General features: G+C 35.4%; 2 protein-coding genes across 2 annotated transcripts; one reads left to right on the top strand and one right to left on the bottom strand.

Moving 5' to 3' along the window:
- Positions 1-712: 712 nt before the first annotated feature.
- mov10a (Mov10 RISC complex RNA helicase a) lies at positions 713-13,128 on the bottom strand. Its single transcript, XM_051113339.1, has 22 exons — positions 12,928-13,128; positions 12,583-12,688; positions 12,301-12,458; positions 11,908-12,149; positions 11,552-11,807; positions 9,906-10,043; positions 9,663-9,825; positions 9,402-9,553; positions 8,501-8,671; positions 8,132-8,279; positions 7,876-8,037; positions 6,796-6,899; positions 6,534-6,631; positions 6,342-6,440; positions 6,125-6,236; positions 5,923-6,040; positions 4,223-4,414; positions 3,663-3,725; positions 3,442-3,567; positions 1,803-1,891; positions 1,325-1,437; positions 713-1,241 (listed from the first exon to the last, which is right to left on the bottom strand). The coding sequence occupies exons 1-22, from the start codon at positions 13,044-13,046 to the stop codon at positions 1,183-1,185; spliced, it is 2,988 nt and encodes a 995-aa protein (XP_050969296.1). The 5' UTR covers positions 13,047-13,128; the 3' UTR covers positions 713-1,182.
- Positions 13,129-13,942: 814 nt separating this feature from the next.
- capza1a (capping actin protein of muscle Z-line subunit alpha 1a) lies at positions 13,943-22,662 on the top strand. Its single transcript, XM_051112952.1, has 9 exons — positions 13,943-14,013; positions 16,964-17,027; positions 17,813-17,864; positions 18,192-18,255; positions 18,856-19,062; positions 19,189-19,268; positions 20,081-20,231; positions 21,460-21,522; positions 21,680-22,662. Exons 1-9 carry the CDS (start codon positions 13,975-13,977, stop codon positions 21,818-21,820), a joined length of 861 nt encoding a protein of 286 aa, XP_050968909.1. The 5' UTR covers positions 13,943-13,974; the 3' UTR covers positions 21,821-22,662.
- The last annotated feature ends 551 nt before the right edge of the window (positions 22,663-23,213 follow it).

Here is a 23,213-nt window from a genome sequence, read left to right as displayed (position 1 = left end):
TTTGCTAAATTTGCCAAGACTTTTCTATATTTTCTATATATATATAATTTATTTATTATTTCTATATATAACAAATCTAAAAAAGAAATGTATATAAAGAAATATATATATATATATATATATATATGTTTTTAATGTATATATATTTTTTATTTCTATATATAACAAATCTATAAAGAAATAAAAATATATAAATAACATATACACAGTATATATATATATATATAAACAGAAATGTATTTGTATTTATATTGTATTTATATATTTGTGTCAAATATATATATATATATATATATATATATATATATAGAAATACACATATATACTTTAGTATTTGTTTTTATATTTATTTGTGTCAAATATACATATTAATATACTTATAATATTTCTGTGTATAATATATATATGTATTTACTTTTTTACATTTCTGTATTTATATATATAAATACAAAAATTACAAAAAGTATATTAAATATATATTTGTAGTTTATTAATTATATATAAAAATATACATTTATACATTTAACAGAAATATATATATATATATATATATATATACCTTTATATTTCTGTATATGTAAGTAAATATATATATATATATATATATATATACATACATATATTTCTATTAAATATATACATAAAATAAAATAGATACAAAATAAAATAGATTTTTTTATTGACAAATTTGAAATGATTAAGACAATTTTGTTTTTATATTGTTTTTAATAGCCATTTCAAAAATAAAAAAGCCCTTTTAATTGCTAGAAATATTTTCGATAATTACTTTGTAAAGTGCTCCGGTAAAGTGCTAAAAAGCATTTGAAGGAAGTAAATCTGCATTTACAGTGATAAAGAAAAATAAAACTGATATATGTAGCTGTTTAAATGAAAGAAATGAAGCATTAATAAAAGTACAGTGTTGACTACTGAACGCATTAATGAGACTGTGATCTTGAATAATTAAAGAAGTGCTAGAATCTCTCTAGTATTAACTCAGTAGTATATAAATTGCCTGATTCACTGAATTACGAACTGAATCATTCATCTGCATAATTTTACCAGCCACAATCAACACTAAAATGAGTTTGTCAATACTGCTTTACTGATAAAAGTGAATCAAATTCCCATTTTCTCTGGATATAAGCTGATGGTCTCTCTTCATTGTAGTAAATGTGGTCCTCATTGCTCAGATCTCCACTCTGGATGCACATGCTGCTGCAGTGGGCTCTCGTCTACATCTAGACACAAATACACAATGACTTATACGAGCACATAACATAGTTACACTTCAGGTTTGAAAGTGTTATATAAGCCTGCGTACCATCAGAGCTGATTTTTAAAGACGCCAGACGGCTGACCACATCCTCCTCTCCTTCTGCATCCTTGTAGTCGAAGCCAGTGTAGCCCTGCTCGAGCTCACAGTACCGGATAAACCTACACAAATAAATACACATTACAGCATACAGTCCAGAACAGACCATCAGTCAATGTGACATTTTGGAACCATTTCCTGAAATTAAACGGAACTCGTTCCACTTTCAAATCCACGAACAAACGAAATCAAGAATCAATCAGTGTTTCTAAATATAACTGTAAGAAAAACACAAGATTTTTTCTTCTCGGGCGTATTGCCAGTGTAAAGCTAGCTCATTGTTTTGAAATGCTAATATGGTATGTTATAAAAGATGCTGGCAGACAATCAAATGGTTTGTAAATTCAAAATGGTTTGTAAGTGGCCTAGTTGCCTTTGGGTTTGTGGCAGGTTAAGCTTAAGAGGAACATACATAACCAAGTCTTACCTCTGCCAAGTAGGATCCTTACTGAGGATGACTGGGTTTCCCACCACAATGAGCAAGGCTTTGGCTCTGGTCATGGCCACATTAAACCTCTGTGGGCAACAGAATGGCTTTACTACAGGATGGCATCATTTCTCTCATCTAAGTCCAAACAGATGGTCAGAAACATGAGTTTGACCTCTGTTGCTCTGATTATGAGCTTCTGTGATAAACTTTTTCACTTTTATTGTTGTAGCTTAATTTAGTTCCACAAATGCCAACTAGTAGTTCTTGTTCAGACTATATAAAATATTGCCAGTATGATTTTGTTTAACAAAATGTGCTATTTTGTTCAGAAGTGACAGTAATATTATATCTACTCATCAGAGAATCCTGAAAAAAATCAGTTTCCACAAAGGTGTTAAGCAGCACAACTGTTTTCAACATTGAGAAGGATAAAAAGAGATGTCTCTCGAGCAGAAAATCATCATATAAAGAGCTTATTTGCAAAAACATTTTTTAAAACATTCAAAAATCATGTTTTTTATTGTGTCATCATGTGTTTTATTGTGTTAGCTGTATTTTTTAGTTATTTTTATATAACCCAACTGCAGTTGATTGAGATTAACTGGAATGCACAATGAAAAAAACATCATTTTTGAAAAATGTTAAAAACTGAGTTATCTGCTTTTGCAAATTAACTCTTCATATTATGATTTCTGAAGGATCATGTGACCTAAAGACTGGAATATTTTGCTGAAAACTTTGCATCACAGAAAAAAATTACATTTGAAAATATATTAAAATACATTTTAAATTGCAATAATAATTCACAGTCGTACTATTTTACTGTTTTTGATCAAATAAATGCAGCCTTGGTGAGCATAAGAGACTTTAAAGGGGACGTCGGATGCCCGTTTTCCAAAGTTTGGGGTTTTTGTGAAATGTCTGCAAAATACTTTTTGCAAAAATACTGCAAAATAAAACATCTTTTTACCTCGTCAAAAACAGCTTTGTTCACAGTGACTCGTTTCAGTGCATGTCTCTTTAAATAATAATGAGTAATGCTTACTCCGCCCCTCTCTTCTGTTTTTTTGTGTATTTGGTGGCGCGTTACCATCAAAAATTAAATGAATCCATTGCGTCCTCAGTTACCCTGATGTCGGGAGAAAATTAAGATTTTTATGTTCACTTTTACATCCAAATATAAAACACCTGCATTGCTTACGAGACGTTGTCGCTACAACTGCTCGTGCGAGCAGAAAATAGCAGACAGCGTACGACTGGCTGTGGGCAGGAATATGCTAACATGGGATAGTCAGTTAGTGGTTGTGGGTGGAGCCTGAAAAATATGACATCACACTGCTCAGAAAAATCAACATGCTTGATAATTGAGACTGTTTAGGTTTTTTGTAGATTAAAAAAAAAAAAAAGTATTTTTTTGCTTTTTTGCATGACATTTCAAATTGGTGTGTCTTACCATATTATTTTTAATGTATTATCCTAATTATGAGCACACTGGTTTGTAGTCCAAACAGTTTTAATGTTTACTGCATGATGTTGTTCTTCTCGTTATTTTCCTATAGCGGATATGAACCGGAAGTCTTACCCATAGGCTTACTTCCACATTGAAAAAAAAGGTGGACAGAAATGAACTACAGACCTTCTCATTTGAGAGGAAGCCAATGTTGAAGTCTTGGTCCATCTTGACATAGTTGACGCTGCTACGGACGGTAGAAACTATGATGACTTTTCTCTCTTGACCCTGAAACTCTTCCACCGACCCCACCTACAAGAACCAAATAATGAACAGCACAAATGAGTCACAAATGAGGCAATACTGAGAGGAAAAAATGAATAAATAAACCAAAACCACAAGACAACCTTGATGTCTTTCCACTTGTTCATCTCCGCCACAGTGTTGAGAGCTTTCCGAATTTTTTCCACCTTAAATGAATAAAAATCTTTTGTTAAAGAGTAAAGAAGAGTTTTTTATTAATTCGATTTTATACTTTTTTTTTCTTTTTAAAAAGTGTTTGTGAAATTTTAAGCCAATCCACCTTGTTTTACAACGTGGAAGTAAGCCTATGGGCGAGACTTCTAGTTTGTTAGCTGCTATAAAAAAATAACAAGAAGTATAACGACATGCAGTAAAAGGTAAAACTGTTTGCACTACAAACCAGTGTGTTCATAATTAAGATAATGCATTAAAATAATATGGTAAGACACAGCAATTTGCAATATCAAGCAGCAAAACAAGCTGTTTTGTACAGCTGACAGCTGGACGCGGAGACCAGAAGCCAGACCCATAAAATTTACAAATGGCCGTGCACGCTCTTACGGGAACATAAAGGTGGATAGGACTTAAAATTCTACATTTTACTGATTACTTATTATAACTTAATTTTTCAACACAAAGTAAAAACATCCATTTTCAGTCTTGCCTGTTTCCTGTAAGGTGTGATAATGCCAATATCATTGGAACTGAGTTTTGGCAGGCCCTTCTTGCCCTGCGTTTCAGCGAGCTTGTTGAGGTAGCTGACGATGACCTCAATCTCAGTCACGTTGAAGAATGAAGGACTGTTGGCCTCCCTTTCATCTTTCCCCATCACTCCATGAAACACGACAGGAAATCCCTGTTCATCACAGAAACAAGAAAAGTGCTTTATCTCTTTATCTTTATTATTGGCATCTATTGTTCCATGGAACCTTTCAAAAAATCTTTAGAATAAGAAAAATGGTTCTTTAAAGAACTGTTCACTGAAAAGTTCTTGAGGATGTTTTTTTTCTAAGGCATTTTCTAAGGCAATTTTATAATTAGTTTTTCTAAAACTAATTATAAAATTAGTTTTAGGCTCTACCCTACCTTTTTGAACCAGAGTAAACAGATGAAGAACTAACCATGTGTGACCTTTCCAAAGTGACTACATAATGCGTGAGGTTGAGCTAATGCAAGATCAGCATTTGTGGTTAAAAACGTTTATTTTTTTTAGAAAATGGCCAATCATTTCACTAGATAAGACACTTATTCCTCGGCTGGGATCGTGTAGAACCCTTTGAAGCTCCACTGAAACTAATTTGGACCTTCAACCCGTTTGAAGTCCACTATATGGAGATAAATCCTGGAATGTTTTCCTGAACAACCTTAACTTCTTATTGACTGAAGAAAGAAGACATGAACATCTTGGATGACATGGAGGTGAGTAAATTATCAGGAAATTTTACTTTAGGAATGAACTAATCCTTTCAGTATATTATAGAAAACTGATTCTGTTTGAACATTTAATTTTCTTAAAGGAGCAGTTCACTTCCAGAACAAACATTTACAGACAATGTACTCACCCTGTTGTCATCAAAGATGTTGATGTCTTTCTTTTTTCAGTCGTAAAGAAATTGCATTTTTGAGGAAAACATTTCAGGAATTATCTCCATTTCGTGGACTTATTTGGTGTCCGTGAGTTTGAACTTCCAAAATGCAGTTTCAATGCCGCTTCAGAGGTCTCTAAACAATCCCAGCTGAGGAATAAGGGTCTTATCTAGCAAAACGATCAGTCATTTTCTAAAAAATAATACAAATTTATATACTTTTTAACCTCAAATTCTCGTCTTGTCTAGCTCTGCGTGTACTCTGTGCATTCCGGGTTCAAGACGATTAGGGTAGGTCGAAAAACTCCCATCTCATTTTCTCCTCCAACTTCAAAATCATCCTACATCACTGTTTTACCTGTTTTTGTAAAGGGCGTTTGATCTTCTTTGCATGTTCGCTTTGTAAACACTGGGTCAGTACTTCTGCAGTGATGTAGGACAATTTTGTTTTGAACAGAAGTGCACAGAGTAAGCATGCGCATGGCAGAGCTAGACAAGACGAGCATCTGAGGTTTAAAATTATGTACATTTTTTTTTTTTTTTTTAGAAAATAACCGATCGTTTTTGCTAGATAAGATCCTTGTTCCTCGGCTGGGATCATTTAGAGACCTTTGAAGCTGCATTGAAACTGCATTTTGGAAGTTCAGACTCAGGGGCACCATAGAAGTCCACTATATGGAGAGAAATCCTGAAATGTTTTTTTAAAAAACATATTTTCTTTACGACTGAAGAAAGAAAGACATGAACAAAAAGGAGTTTTTGTATAGTATTCTGGTACCTTCTTAGGGAGATGCTCCCAGTGACAGAAGGCCTCCCGCTCCATCTGGTTAGCAAACACCTGCAGTTCATTCTCATAGAAGAGCTCGTTGGGGATCTTGAGGATGGTGGGATGAGACCTGGGATGAGGCGAGACGAACTTGACAATAAGTGATCCGTCATCACTTTAGACTTTAAAAATTAATAGAAGATAAAATTAGTACCTGTAGTTGCGCAGAAGTTTGGTGACGAAGCGGGTGTCGTATCCAGATTGACCATCCTGGCTCTTCTGATAGAGGGCGTTCTGTTTCATCAGCCTCTCCAGGAGGGATTGACCTGTTTCATATTAAAAAATATAATTTTAGTACTGAACTCTAGCTGAGTTTAAATAGAGGGAATAAATATAGAATATAACAGAAGTCATGAAACATCTTTGAGTACCCAGTCCGTGCAGTTGTGCCAGTGGAGATCTCAGAACGGGGCCCAACTGCTGCGGGTCTCCGGCCAAAACCAGCTGGCCCTTCAAAGGGTCGAGCAAACCTTGGGCAGAAATAGAAAGCATAATGTAGAAATGAACAATCTGTTCTTCTAATTCAAGTTCTCAATCTCCTCTCCCAGCCCTTCCTCATTTACCCGCGATCCCGATGATACACTCAGGCTCCACGGCTTGTCCGGCTTCATCTATGAAAATGTGTGTGAAGTGACCCTTAGCAACACCTCCTGACACGAGTCTGAAGAGCACATATATAGATATTCATTTTTAGCCAGCAGAGCAGAACAGCCCAGCTAGCACAAAGTAAGTGGACAGGGAAAATGACAAGACTATTATGGTACTGCGGACAACCAGAATGGAGTTTCAGGTGCTATATTAGTGTTACAAATGAGCTTGCTGTACCTTCCAGCGGTGACCAGAGTAACAACAATGACACTGTAGTCCATCAGATCTTTTATAGATGGGAACAGAAAGCTGTCCTCAGCCTCATTCCAGTTACTGCGTTTCTGTAGGGAACAGAGTGTATTATAGTTTACATACACCTTGCAGAATCTGCAAAATGTTATTTATTTTATCAAAAATAAGAGGGATCATACAAAATGCATGTTATTTTTTATTTAGTACTGACCTGAATAAGACATTTAACATAAAATATGTTCACATATGGTCCACAAGAGAAAATAATGGTTGAATTTATAAAAATGGCCCCGTTCAAAAGTTTACATACACTTCTTAATACTGTGTTGTTACCTGAATGATCCACAGCTGTGTTTTTTGTTTAGTAATAGTTGTTCATGAGATATTTAGGCAAAATAAGAAAGATGTACACATATCCATTCTGTTCAAATGTTTTCACCCCCGGCTCTTAATGCATTGTGTTTCCTTCTGAAGCATCAGTGAACGTTTGAACCTTCTGTAATAGTTGCATATGAGTCTCTCAGTGTCCTCAGTGTGAAAAGATGGATCTCAAAATCCACAAATACACAAAAATACATAAAAATGCTGAAAAACCAAAGAATTTGTGGGACCTGAAGGATTTTTCTGAAGAACAGCGGGCAGTTTAAGTGTTCAGGACAAACAAGGGACTCATGAACACAGTGTTAAGAATCAAGTGTGTGTGTGTAAACTTTCGAATGGGGTAATTTTTATAAATTCAACTATTATTTTCTCTTATGGTCTATATGTAAACGTCCTTTATGTGAATGTTATTCAGGTCAGTACTAATTAATGCACACTTCAACTGATTTGACTATATATATATATATATATATATATATATATATATATGTTATATAGTGTGAGAAAGCTCTCCGATTTCGTCAAAAATATCTTAATTTGTGTTCCAAAGACGTAAAAAATGTCTTACAGGTTTGGAACGACATGAGGGTGAGTAATTAATGAGAAAATTTTAATTTTTGTGTGAGCTATCCCTTTTAAAATGGTAGTATGTCATTCCAGATACTCCCCATGTATATGTCTTACCAACACTTTCTGTGGTACAGTGCGTGGGTCTCTACTGGGGGCACAGAGTCGGTAGAGTCGATGCCCGTCCACATATCCTAATAACCTCTCACACAGGAGGTCACAGGCACTGTTCGAGGGAGCACAGGCTAGGATATGGGTTGTTGCCTTGGATTTATTCACCTAATGCAATAAACAAACACAAAGTCATGCGTCATGTTGCTGTTTAAGGCTGCAATAAATACGTGAATGAAGTAGTCCTTGTGATTGCCTTTACCTGCTTTATGGCTTCCACCATTGTGACAGTTTTGCCTGTGCCAGGGGGTCCAAAGATCAGGTAAGGTGCTGGCTTGGATGTGCCCGATAAGATATGTTGCACTGCCGCCTTCTGCTCAGGGTTGTTCTCTAAATCTTTGTTGAACATTCTGGAGGACAAACATAGTACGGTTTTATAAAAACACACAGAGTGAGGACCAAAACTCTTTTTGATATTTTACACAGGAAAACATATAGCTCAAGGAACATTTTTTTGTGCTAGTCATCTTGACATCATCAAGGAGGAAATCCATGCATAGCCGAATGTACTGCAGCTGTCCATAAAAAGGTGTGTGTGAGTGAGTGTGTGTGTGTGTGTGTGCATGCTGACCTGAGCTGTGGTAGAGCAGTGTGTCCAGGGCCCTTATCAGAGGGAAACAGCGCATCTCCTAGACCGTGCTGACCAGCGAGCGCCAACGCCCTATGCTGAAGCCTTATGGGGAAACGATTGATGTTGAACTCCACATCGAACTTCATACTGCTGATAAACTTTTGAAGAAGCCTACAAACACAGAACCAAAACAGCTAGTTAATGTTTTTAAAGAAAGCTTTTATAATTTAAGGTCTGAATTAAGTCTATATGCTTGAAAAATGAATAATAAAATATAACAATAATCCCTATATATATATATATATATATATATATATGTATACATACATACATACATATACAAGTATAAACATATTTATATATAGTTATTTATATTTTGTTATTTTATTTATATTTTGTAATTTTGTCAATTGATTAACAAAAAACTATATATATAAATAAATAAATAATACATATATAAATATATATATAATTTATTTTATTTTTATTATTATTATTATTTATTTTTATTTTTATGCTTACAAATGCTGCATTTATTTAATTACCAATACAGCAAAAACAAGTATTATTACAATGTTACAATTTTTTTTCATTGTAATATATTTTAAAATGCAATTTATTCAAATGTAATTTATGCACAGCTGAATTTTCAGTATTATTACTTCAGTCTTCAGTGTCACATGATCACTCATAAATCATGGAAGTACATCATGAATCCATTTTCCAAATCGTGTTTTTGGCTTTTCCTGAATCAATATGGTACACTTTTCATATTCTGACTATTTCAAACTGGTTCTGGTAGGAAACGCTGCAGATTAGCCCAGTACCTAAGTGATTCGTTAAGGACACTATCCATGAAAGGATTGTGTTATCGCTGTTTAATATATTTGACATTTCTTACTTCTTGGAGAAGCCAAGTTTAACTCTATCAAGTTCTACACGATGGACATGGCCTTCATAAACAGTGATAGGCTGGCTTCTGTCCCCTGATAGACAGACGTTCAGTTTATCTCCTCGCAGTACGGACGGTCTATTCTCTGCAACCCCTGGCACCTGAGTTAAAAACACAAAGTTACTAAGCAATCAGGAAAATAAAAGAAATCAGTCCATCTGGCATGAACAAAAACACATCTGGTGTTTGATAATTGTGCTTCTCACTCACTTTGAGAATGAGCAACTTTTTGTTTGATTTGTCGAGGGTCATGGTCTTGCCGTACAGATCGTACTTCTTGATGTCCACCTCCATCTGAATCTCTTCCAGGTGTAAGAGGAGGTGAAAGCGTTCGGCGTAGTTCTTCATGCATAGATGACTGTCCAGCACTCGCCTGAGAACATACAGATGTCAGTGAGCTCTTAGAAAGAGAGCTGTGTACCTAACTTTAAACATGAGTCTATGCTTGCTTGCCTCACTCTGGGAAGTTGCTGTCTTACTGGGGGTGAAAGACGCTCTGAGTCCTCCAGCTTGTATTTGGCCAACTCTTTCAGGTAGGATGGGTAGTTATATTGATTCAACCTCACCACAATGCTCATAAAATGTGTGGAACTATGGAAAAGACAATGGGAAGAAGAGTAATTCAACAATATAGAATATGATAGATAGATAGATAGGTAGATAGATAGATAGATAGATAGATAGATAGACGGACAGACAGATAGATATAGATAGACAGACAGGCAAACAGACAGATGGATGGACAGACAAATAGACAGACAGACAGAGAGACAGATGGACAACAAACAGATAGATATATAGATAGATAGACAGACAGACGGATGGACAGACAAACAGACGGATGGGTGGACAGACAAATGGATAGATATACAGATGGACAGATAGACAGACAGAAGGACAGACAGATGGATAGATATATAGATAGACAGACAGACAGACAGACGAATGGACAGACAAACAGAGAGGGACAGAAAGACAGACAAATAGACAGACAGATGGACAGACAAATGGATAGATATATAGATAGACAGACAGACGGATGGACGGATGAACAGACAGACAGACAAATAAAGAGACAGACAGATGGATAGACAAACAGGTGGACGGAAAGAAGGACAGAAAGACAGACAGACAGATGAACAGACAAATGGATAGATATATAGATAGACAGACAGACGGATGGACGGATGAACAGATAGACAGACAAATAAAGAGACAGACAGATGGATAGACAAACAGGTGGACAGACGGACGGACGGAAAGAAGGACGGAAAGACAGACAAATAGACAGACAGAGAGATGGACAGACAAATGGATAGATATATAGATAAATAGACAGACAGACGGATGAACAGATAGACAGACAAATAAAGAGACAGGCAGATGGGTAGACAAACAGGTGGACGGACAGACGGAAAGAAGGACGGAAAGACAGACAAATAGACAGACAGACAGATGGACAGACAAATGTATAGATATATAGATAGATAGACAGACAGACGGATGGACGGATGAACAGAGAGACAGACAAATAAAGAGACAGACAGATGGGTAGACAAACAGGTGGACGGACGGACGGACGGAAAGAAGGACGGAAAGACAGACAAATAGACACACAGACAGATGGACAGACAAATGAATAGATATATAGATAGACAGACAGACGGATGAACAAATAGACAGACAAATATAGAGACAGACAGACTGATAGACAAACAGGTGGACGGACGGATGGAAAGAAGGACGGAAAGACATAAATAGACAGACAGACAGATAGACAGACAATGGGATAGATATATAGATAGACAGACAGACGGATGGACGGATGAACAGAAAGACAGACAGATAAAGAGACAAACAGATGGATAGACAAACAGGTGGCGGATGGACGGAAAGAAGGGCGGAAAGACAGACAAATAGACAGACAGACAGACAGATGGACATACAAATGGATAGATATATAGATAGACAGACAGACGGATGGATGGATGAACAGATAGACAAGTAAAGAGACAGACAAATGGATAGACAAACAGGTGGACGGACGGACAGATGGACAGATAGATAGATAGATAGATAGATAGATAGATCTCTCAGACCTCTCAGGTGGTACTCCTACTTCCACAATCCTGTTCTCTGGTCGGAGTCGTCTGTTCTGTTTGGGGTCATATGGACTCTCTGGGCCCAGTGTTTCAGCTAGTCCAGTCTGAACCACTGCCTCCAGTTCCCGGACTATGCAGAAGGGCTTAGCAGAAGCTGGAGGATCTGCCTCTGGACAGAACTCAAAGTACATGGTGGCTGGAAAGTGTCCATGATGGTGGACCTTGTAATGCACTTCAACAGCATAACTCTCACCTAGCAAAGAGACATCAATTTGACATTTTTGTAAGTATCTTATTTCATTTGTTCATTAATCTATATATCTATTAGATGACAGTCTCAATATTTTTCTCACCTGGACAGAGGAGAAGAGGAGAAACACGGTTTACTCTTCTCTTATCTACGAGAGTGAAGCAGCGCATCTTGTGCAGAGCTGTGTAGTATGTGAAGTACACACAGTTCTCACCTCGGTTTACGATGTGAAACTTCACCACAAACAGCTTCCCTTGTTCCTTGATGATGAATTTAACCTTCCCCTTGGTGGCCTTGGGGTCAGAGGTTATTTCAACACCACCTTTATCCTTAATGAGTTCAGCTCTGAGAGATAAACACACGTGACAATGAGGATAATGTCCCATGGCGTTGACATTCACATTATTAATTTTTCACACATGCATCATATATTTTAAGGTGATTTTGTTGTTCCTAGATGGAGACAAACAAGCAGAATTATATATCAGATGATCACCGTTTCACCCGGAGTTTGTTGAGGACTTCTGAAGCGAGCTTCCTCTTTGGAGTCAGGACAGGTTTGGGGGAAGAGGATGCTGGGACAGATTCTGGGGCCGCTGTGCTGGTGTTCGGCTGTGTGAAAGACTTCCACTGATCACAGTAGTACACACGCACCTGTCAGAGTAGGAGAATAATGAGAAAGAGAAAACACAAAATGTTTTCTTTGCTTAAAATTCAAAATGAAATGGCTTTATGCATTAGTTATTTAGTAGGTAGGGTCATTCAAGTTTGATCTAACCTTTGGTTTCCACTGAAATATAATTCTTCCATTCCTTATAGTGGCTTTATTGCAACATACTAAGGCTTTGATCACATTGGAAAATGTTGGCTCCTTGCTTCCATCCCTGAAAAACAATGCAACTAAGCTTAACCTGGAGAAACAAGGCTATTGCATCAGTGTAAAAAAAGAGTCATGCTGAACCAGAACAGTGATATTACACACAGCAATTGAATACAAATGGCACACAGTTTTATTCCAAACCTTTTAGATACAAAGACAAAATAAAACAAAACTTGACATGAATAAATCTCAAAACAGATCTGCCAGACACTAAGCAGGTGAGTCTGAGTCATAGTTGCAAACCTTTTAAACTCTAAGTTGTAAATATCCCGAAGCTCGTTTCTGTCTGTTTTCGAGATCCTCTGCCCCAGAAACTCCAGGAAATCAAGCCCTACTTCGTATGATGTTTTGAGAGACGGCATAGTGCTGATGTTTATATGTCAGTAGTTTATGTGGATGTTATGTGGACGAAACGATCCCGGAATCGAAACTGACTGTAGCAGTCTAACGGTGACTAAGTATGGGTACATCAGAAAATTATCGTATTGGGTTTTAAACGAAGTAGCACAGTCATTTTCTTCAGTATTTATGTACATTATTTGACTGATTGAATGCGTGAACTATAAACGACGTAAACATCAAAAGGAGTCCATATTTGCATACATTGCCTAGTTAACGCTCAACACATTTTATAATGAGGAACACACTTTAGTGACACTCCCTAAATCCGCTACGTTACATAACATCAACAGAGCGCGGACACTTTTCCTGGATAGTTAATTATCTGGATGGGTTTATTTAATTCAAAACTCAATGAGAAATGGTAAATCCAGAACCTAGAAACAAGACATCTCTATTTCCGTCAAATTAGAGAAATTTGAATGTTCCAGTAATCATTAGTGTACGCATAACCAAATATGGCTTGATTCAATTTTTAGAGTAGAGGAATAAATATTGAAAAATCAGGTATTAAATATGAACATTTAAAGCAAGGCAAATTAGTTTATAATAGTAGTATTATAAACAAGTACGACATAAAATAAGTCTAAATAAACAGCGTACTTATAAATATGCTTTTTAAAAAACATATTTTGCATTGTACTTTGATACAAATGACTTTGAAACATGAATAACTTTTTAAGTTATAAACAGTTTACTGTATCAAAATATTATGAAAGACGTTCCGTTTTTTCCTTTCATTAAAGCGTATGTGGTATACAAAGTGTAATAAACAAACTTCAATATCTAAATGTAACGTTACGTATGTAATATGTTATTTTGAATTTTTTGTCATGTTTGTGATTGTTTTCCCGTGATGCAGTTTGACAGGGCAGGTCCAGTTGAGCCAAGATGGCGGACTTTGAGGAACAGCTTTCCGACGAGGAGAAGGTATGTGATTATCGATTCAGGCTTCCTGATTTATCTTCCCTGCTCTGTTGTTGGAATATGTACAGTTTATATATTGTCATGAACGTGTCATAAATGTTATTACGCACATTGGGTGTTTTAGAGTTGGCAAAATCCGCGATGAAGAGCGTGCTAAGGAAGCTAGCAAGCTAACTGAAACTCGATCTAATCGATGATCGCACTCCTCACAGACGCTAGACTGCACACACTGACTGAGATTAAAGATATTAATATTATAAATACGTAACAGAAAATGTATTCTACTAGATAATATTTGCGGTTTCACATTAACACTGGAAGTACTGTTGAGTTTACGGACTATAAGTAACGTACAGGCTTGGACTGGTGCATCTAAATCAGGAAAAAATCACTTCATGAACATTAGCAACTTAATTAAGACAACATTATAACATATTTTCGTATATATATTTGCGACCATGCACTTTTTAGCGTTTGTCACGTCACTTAGTCTCGTTTGAAAGTTAATTTTAATATAAAAACTTATATAAAATCGATTGTCTCGTGTTATGTATTTGCCTGTAATAGTGTCCTGTATATAAATGGCTATATTTCATTTGTCGTGTAAGTTGTATGTAATGAGTTCAAGGGGAAGTGTTTTTTGCACTAAAACAGGGGCGCAACCTCAGCTCTGGTCTTGTTTGTATTCTCAGCTGAGTGTCGGTGACCCAGCCCTCTTTCTGCATGCTCTTACATGCGAGAGGCTCTTCCTGTCTCACGCCCCCACCCTCTGCCACCGAGCTGACGCGAGTCACGGGCTGTTCTAATGTGCGGACTCGCCCCTCCGCTTCTGCAAAGTCGAAACAGTCGTGTTGAGGCCAGTTGAAGGAGGGAAGAAGCATTTCAGAAATGCTTAGATGTGGAAAGCGTGTTGCAGCTGCAAACTGCTTGAGACTGGTGATATTTAGATTACACTGATATACTATTCAAGCACACCAGTGGGAGCCAAAGACAAAAATTTGACTTGTGCTTCAGGGCATAGGTTTTCTATGATTTAAAAAAAAAAACTAAAAACAATTAAGTTAATATATTAAAAATTGTCTTGTGCTTCATGGCACAGATTTTCTATAATTAAAAAAAAAAAAAATTAAGTTATTATATTAAAAACTAGTCTTGTGCTTCAGGGCACACGTTTTCTATGATTTTAACACCTGAAAACAATTGTTATATTAAGTACTTATAGGATAATGTTTTGCATAGGTGTGAAACACACTAATATTAGTATGATTTGACATTCTTAAGATGTTTTGAGGTAATAATTGAAAGCAGTTTCCTTCTTCCTTCTAAAAGTGAGCAAGATGGTGAATTCAATTATAAAAGCTTGAGTTTTGTATATTTTCAACAATAGCAGGCTTTCAGATTCTGCCAGTTATTGTTGTGTGCACCAGTTATTAATTCAACTACAGTAATGCATTGATTTCACCTCTCTGCTTATCAGTAATCAAGGTTAGCTTGTTTGAACGTGGTTAGACAAGGAAATCAAGAATAGCAAATTCTTTTTGTCGTCTTGTGATTGGGGCAGAAAATGTGAATGTAGGCTTTGTTTTCTATGTACAGATTGAATTGAGGTTTTAGAAATGCTACAATGCAAGAAAACTTTCAAAAAACTTTTTCACACATATGCTGTATCATTTACTGTCCATTTCTGTTTCTTACTGTGAATAAAATTGTGTATTTTATATGTATTTATATAAACTACACACTTTCTTACTACCTTTGAAAAGTTTTGGGTCAGTAGGATTTATTTTATTATTTTTTTTAATGTTTAATTAAGTCTTATGTTCACCAAGGCTGCATTTTTAGTAAATATAGTAATATTGTAAAATATTATTAGAATTTAAAATAACTTTTTCTATTGTAGTATATTTTAAAATATAATTTATTCCTGTGACGCAAAGCTGAATTTTCAGCATCATTACTCCAGTCTTCAGTGTCACATGATCCTTCAAAAATCTTATCTTATTTATTAATATTTTCTGTGGATATTTTTTAGGATGTTTTGCTGAATAGAGAGTTAAAATGCAAGCTTTTACTTTTAGAATTTTTTTATAACATTATAAAAGTTATCAATTATAAATGACTGACTCCGAACTTTTGAACTGTAGTTTATGCTTTATTTAGCTGAATTGTATTCTTGCGTTTTTGTGACAAACAGCTCAACTTGTTATCACTAAGAGCATAATATAGGAAATGGCACTTATTAGAAATACATTTTAGCTGTGATGCGATGAGTGTTAAGGATAAATAAAACTATAGACGTCCTTGATAACATCTAGACTTTACACAGCATTAAATGTTGTTATGTGATATATAAGTAGTAACACAATTTTCTCAGCTTGACTGTAGTGAATTGGGGATATAATACACTATAGGTGGTCTGTACTGTATTTGTTGTTAGTCTGTTTTTGTCAGTGAAGATAGACCCTGCAGAGCTTTCCACACTCAGGAGTGCTGGAATGGATCCAGAATGGGAAACGTCCATGGAGCCAGAGCTGGACTCGGTGTCACTGGCCCTTAATGCTTACATGTGCACTGCTAAGAAAAGCCTAAATTCTGCAGCCTTCTAAGGAGTGACACAGAGAGGGGTGACACACTCAATGTATCGTCTCAGGCAGCATTTGACGTCTTTTTAAAGGAAGTCCAAAGACACACCAGCTTCCTTTAGCTGATATGTGTTGTTTAAGGCGCTTTGGAAATGTTAAACAGTGGCATTAGGCTGTGGTTTATAAAAATAGTTTGTATGTGCATAACACCACTCCACCTCTTCTTCAAACATGGCAGCTTTTCTTGGGTATTTTTGAGGTGTTAGATGTTTTCTGAACACATAGGGACTAAACAAACACCTCGGCAGTGAGTTTTGCATGTGCAAACACCCCTCACATTTTCTTCATTAGTGCTTTTGTTTTTTCCTCAGGTCCGCATTGCTGCAAATTTTATCATCCATGCTCCCCCTGGAGAGTTCAACGAAGTCTTCAATGGTAAAATATTCATGCAACATGTATACACTCATCAAAAAGACCAAACAAGCTTATTCAGACAGTTTGGGGCAGGGTTGCCAGGTTTTCACAACAAAACCCACCCAATTGCTACTCAAAACTAGCCCAAAAGTAGTCCATTGCATTTTGAGGGGGGTCTCCCTATAAAAAGGGGGGACTTGAGGTTGAATTGAGAAAACTTGAGGTTGCTTCAACCCACGGACATGAAAAACAACCCGCGGTAATAGTGTTAAAGTAGCCCAATTCGTACTTGGCAACACTGATTTGGGGTTGGTAATATTTTTTTTGCTCTTCAAGGTTGCATCTATTTGATTGAAAATGCAGTAAAATAATAATATAATGTAATGTTATTACTATTTATGTTTTCTGTTTTAAAATGTTTCAAAGTATGATTTATTCCTGTTATGCAAAGCAGAATTTTCAGCATCATTAATGATTAGAAATCATTTTAATATGCTCATTTGCTGTTCTAGAAACATCATTAGAAATGCATTTTTCAAGGTTCTTTGATGAATAAAAAATTAAAAAGTATACCATTTATTTAAAATATAATTATTTATAGCATTATGAATGTATTTACTGTCACTTTTGATCATTTTAATGTTTCTTTATTGAATAAATAGTTCATTTTTTAAAAAAATCTTACTGACCCCATGTTTTTGAACAGTAGTTTACTATATGTTAGGAGAAATTTCATCATATTTTTATTTATGTTATGACTCGTGACATCATAATGATATCAAATGACGTCTTTTCTTTGGTTTTAGATGTGCGGCTACTGCTCAATAATGACAATCTGCTCAGGGAAGGGGCGGCTCAGTGAGTATCCTGTATTTATTACAGTATATGAATGCATATTATATTACTATTCTCCCTGTCTCCTTCATAAGCCTGTTTTCTGCAAGCTAAATAGAGGAATCTAGATCCAAGAGTACGCAACCAGTTTTCAGTGTCTCTTTCAGTTCAGATTCCCCTTTACAGTATGAATAGATCTATGGAGAAGTGATATATGTAGCTCTGTGGCTTCATCAAAAGTTCTTTATTTAGACTAGATCCAATTTTGTGAATCAGTAATCATAAATAAACTGATAATGTTGCAAATTTTGAATATATTAGACTAAACACATTTTTTTCTGTTTATGACAGTGCCTTTGCCCAGTACAACATGGATCAGTTCACACCTGCTAAACTTGATGCAAGTGAAGATCAGGTGATTATAACAATTACTTTGAAGTAAGAATAGTTGCTCACATGGTAATATTGTGCACAGTAGTGCACATTATTAAAAAAAAAAAAAAGTGATGTTTGTCTGTAAACCTTCTTGACAGAAACTTGCTCTGACTCTGACCAAATTAAGATTTACACATCATCTGAAAGCTGAATAAATAAGCAGTACAAACATATAATAGGACAATATTTGACTGAGATACAACTATTTGAAAATCTGGAATCTGAGGGTGCAAAAAAATCAAAATATTGAGAAAATCACCTTTGAAGTTGTTCAAATGAAGTTCTTAGCAATGCATATTGCTAATCAAAAATTAAGTTTTGATATATTTATGGTAGGAAATTTACAAAATATCTTCATGGAACATGATCTTTACTTAATGTCCTAATGATTTTTGGCATAAAAGAAAAATCGATAATTTTGACCCATACATTGTATTGTTGGCTGTTGCTACAAATATACCCGTGCGACTTATGACTGGATTCGTGGTCCAGGGTCACAAATATACACTTACAACTTCCACAGTAGGAAAGAAATGTCTATTTAAACTAAACATTTTATTAAACTGCTTCCAAACTGCAGGTTTTGATCACAGAGCATGGAGACCTTGGCCACGGACGGTTTTTTGACCCTCGCAAGAAACAGTCATTCAAGTTTGACCACCTGAGGAAAGAGGCGACTGACCAACAGTCTCATGAGGGTGAGGCGGCCCTCAGGCCGTGGAGGGATGCTTGTGACGAAGCTCTGAGGGCGTACGTCAAAGACCATTACCCCACTGGAGTCTGCACTGTGAGTTGGCTAAATCTTACTTGTGTTTGTTAAAGGAACTGAATAAATTTAATAAAGCAGTTTCTAAGTGCGAGTGTGTTTTATGCCACATTTTTTGATGACAGAATCTTGTATTGTTGTTTTTAGGTTTATGGGAAAACCATCGATGGACAGCAAACCATCATTGCCTGTATCGAGGGTCATCAGTTTCAGCCCAAAAATTTCTGGTAGTTTCTTTATCCTTTTTTAAATTTATTTTTATATTTCTCATTATTTTAATGACAGTTTGAACTAAAAACCTCATGCTTAAATACTTGAATTTAATATCACCTACTAGACAATGTAGAAAGTAAGATCATTTAGATTAATTATCAGTAGTTACCAATATGAACAATTTTATTGTGATCATTTTTTGGCCGTATCGCCCATCCTTACTTACACTATGTAATCTGACTGACATCCCTATTTAGTCAACAATGAAATTAGTAGGTGTTACTAGACTTCAGACTGGTACTCTAACACATTAAAAACCATAATAGTTGTTCACTCTTTGCTTTGAATGAGGCTGTATGCCTGACGCAGTTACCGGCTTTGTTCCAAGTATGATACATGATCTTTAGATGTGTGGAATGAGCTGTGCCTCCACCCAGATCATGACCCTACTGTATCTGGAGACTATTATGTGTCACTTGAATGGAAAACAGGTGCACTAGACAGCAAAGGTCGCCTACTTGTAGTACTGACAAGCTAGCTTTGCTCTTTCACACATTCAGATAACACAACACATGGCTTAACGGCACAAAAGAACATCCTCTTTAAGCAATATGCATAAACACTGAGCTGTCATGTAATGTCCGTGGCATTGATTTCTAGGAACTAAATAGTGAATAGTTTTTGCATACTACAGTAACTATTATGTAGGATTGTATGCATCATTGGTTTTTGTTTTACAGTATAACTAGTGTAAATGCCGTCGGTCACGTTCTTCTTGTTCCTAAGACAACTTACAGATGAACTTCCTCCATTTTTCTGCGTACAGGAATGGCCGCTGCCGATCGGAATGGAAGTTCTCCATTTCTCAGCCCACTGCTCAGGTTGTGGGAGTGCTGAAGATCCAGGTTCATTACTATGAGGATGGCAACGTGCAGCTGGTCAGCCACAAGGATGTGCAAGAGTCTCTGGTCATCTCTGTAAGTTATTTAAACCTGAGCTGCTAGAATTTTAAGTGAGTGGACTTCCTGTTAATAAGTCACAAACAACCTGTCTGGTAAACAGCCAGTTTCACTGTGAATGACATTTCCGTGGGTGCGGTGCTGTATTGATAGATAGATATTGAACTTCTGGACCCTTCTGCCATGTAGTTCATTAAGTTTGAACTACTAAGTTTGGTATCTGTCATCTGTCAAAAAAAAAAAAAAAAAAAAATATATATATATATATATATATATATATATATATATATATTACAAAGGATTTCTGTTTCTTTAAAAATGCTGTTCTTTTGAACTTTTATTATTATTTGTTTTTTAAATTAATTAATTATTTAAAAAAAAGAAATTAATACTTGTTTTACTTGTTTTAAGCAAGGATGCATTAAATTGACCAAGAGTAACAGTAATCACATTTATAATGTTACAAAGGATTTCTGTTTCATTAAAAATGCTGTTCTTTTGAACTTTCTGCACTTTTTTCAACATAATACTACAATAATACCAATAAATAATACCAATAAATATATATATACAGCATGATTTCTGTATATATACAGCATGATTTCTGAAGGATCATGCTACATTGAAAACTGGAGTAATGATGCTGAAAATTCAGCTTTGCATTACAAGAATAAATTAAATTTGAAAGCATATTAAAACAGAAAACAGATATTTTAAATTAGTATTTCATAATATTACTGATTTTACTGTATTTTTGATCAAATAAATGCAGCCTTGATGAGCAGAAAGGACCTTTTTTAACAATATTGAATAAAAAAATCTTACTAAACCCCAAACTTTTGAACAGTAATTTATATTAACACCGTTGGATTTTCTTTAAGCCTTTATTTGATTGGTATAAATTATAATAGCTTTTAATTGTGAATATCGGATGCACAGTTTGGCTTGCCAAAATATACTCTTTATTTACTCAGCCTGCTGGCTCAAAAAAAGAAAAAGCATTTAAACATCTGATGTTCTTCCTTTTCCTTTTAATTTTGCTGTACTAGCACCATATGCTTCTTTGTCGACAAGTAGAAAAGAGAGAAAAGGAATTTATTTAATAAAATATTTAAACGCAACGTCAACAGAAACAATTTCTGTTTCTAAAAATTTTGTATATATTTTTTTTTTTTAGGAATTATGAGTATGCAAATCAGCTGCTTTTGGTAATGTAGTGGTTATTTTTGTTCTTCTGTGTTAACAGAATGAGGTACAGACTGCCAAGGAGTTTGTCAAGATCATCGAAAATGCTGAGAATGAATATCAGGTTTGTTTCCGGTTGATTTTGATTGGTTAGTGATTATTTTACAGTACTGCGATTGCATGTTGTTCATGATGGAGGAAGAAATGAATTATTATGTAGCACCTGATCATATCTGTGTGAAGAACCATATAGTGAGATTTCCTCTGCCGTTTCCTTTCAGACGGCCATCAGTGAGAACTACCAGACTATGTCTGACACCACCTTCAAGGCCTTACGCCGGCAGCTTCCCGTCACCCGTACCAAGATCGACTGGAACAAGATCCTCAGCTACAAGATCGGCAAAGAGATGCAAAACGCTTAGACACACGGCATGCCTCCGCTCCTGCTCGCGTTACAAGCAAAGAGACAAGCTACGAGGGGCCCATATCTAAACCTGAACCTATACCCGGATCAAGGGCAGGGCCAAGGCGAGAAGGTCCTTCAAGAAGTGTGCTAAAAATGTGTCTGTCCTTTTTTTTGTTTGTTTGTTTTCCAGAAGCCACGGTTTGACCTCAGCTGAAGAGACTGCCTCCTTTTCTGTATTGTAGGAGGGCTGCAAGCTTGTTTTAATGGGTTTAGCAAAAGTTTTTGCTGTTGAACAAATACCTCCCATGACACCAGTGTACAGCATCATAAATAGCCCCTCTAATATCACTCACGTCGCCCAATAGATCAGCGTTCCGAATGCTTGACACACACACTGTACTTTTATTGCACTTAGCCCATATGATCAGTTGAGTACATTTTGTTTACTTTTTTAGCTACTCCATACAGAAGAATAATTTATCAATACATAGTCCATTAAAGTCATAAAGGATGTCTTGACACCAGTCTGTTGTTTTCCAGCATAACAATTGGTCTTTTTTAAAGCGTTGTTGTAAGGTGCCATCATTTGAATGTGCTGTCAATTGATCACTGAGAGGGTTGTGCCAAAGTGAGCATTGTATTTGTACAGTAAGTCGCAGTAAGGTTACTGTTCTGTGTGGAAATGGTCCCATCGTGGTACTCTGGTGTCTAAGAATGGTATATATACTGTATGCAGTTACACAAAATATTTGTTACCCCTCACTTCAGCCTCCTACCCTAGCTTTTATTGCTAACTATTTTTTACAAATGTAAGAACAAATATGATCCCAGAGGAATAAATGATTTGCACCAAACTGACTTCATTACTATTATTTTTAATAATGTATTGTAACACCATTTGATGTCATAATATTATAAGGTTAAAATGCAGTTTTACTTAATATAAGGGGTGTAAATTTGCTCTGATGTCAGTTTGATTCTTTTTTTAATAATTTAGTAATGCATTATGAATTCTGAAACTTGGTCCTGAATCAGGTTTTTTTTTTAAATAATTAATGGGATGTATGTTTTTGCTATTTTATTATTATTATTATTATATCAGATTATAATAAATGCAATTATTAATTATTAAAATGCAATTATTAATTATTAGTTGGTGGATTCAAATTATATTATTATATTATAAATTATATTATATTGGTGCATTTCTACACCCCTATTTAAATTGCTACATTTGTTGTAGTTTTCTATAACAAGGATTTTAAAAACTTAAAAATATACGCTATACCCATATACATTAGCTTGAGAAATTAAATGGTTTTAAACTTTATTTTATTATCTAATTTAATTTTATTTGGCAAGTGGTGATGCTTTTTATTTATTTATTTATTTATTTTTGTTACTTTTAA

The sequence above is a fragment of the Labeo rohita genome, chromosome 6, assembly GCF_022985175.1.
Source record: "Labeo rohita strain BAU-BD-2019 chromosome 6, IGBB_LRoh.1.0, whole genome shotgun sequence".
In the NCBI taxonomy this organism is placed as follows: Eukaryota; Metazoa; Chordata; class Actinopteri; order Cypriniformes; family Cyprinidae; genus Labeo; species Labeo rohita.
The sequence above is the reverse complement of the archived record's forward strand: the minus strand, read 5'-3'. Positions and strand labels throughout refer to the sequence as shown.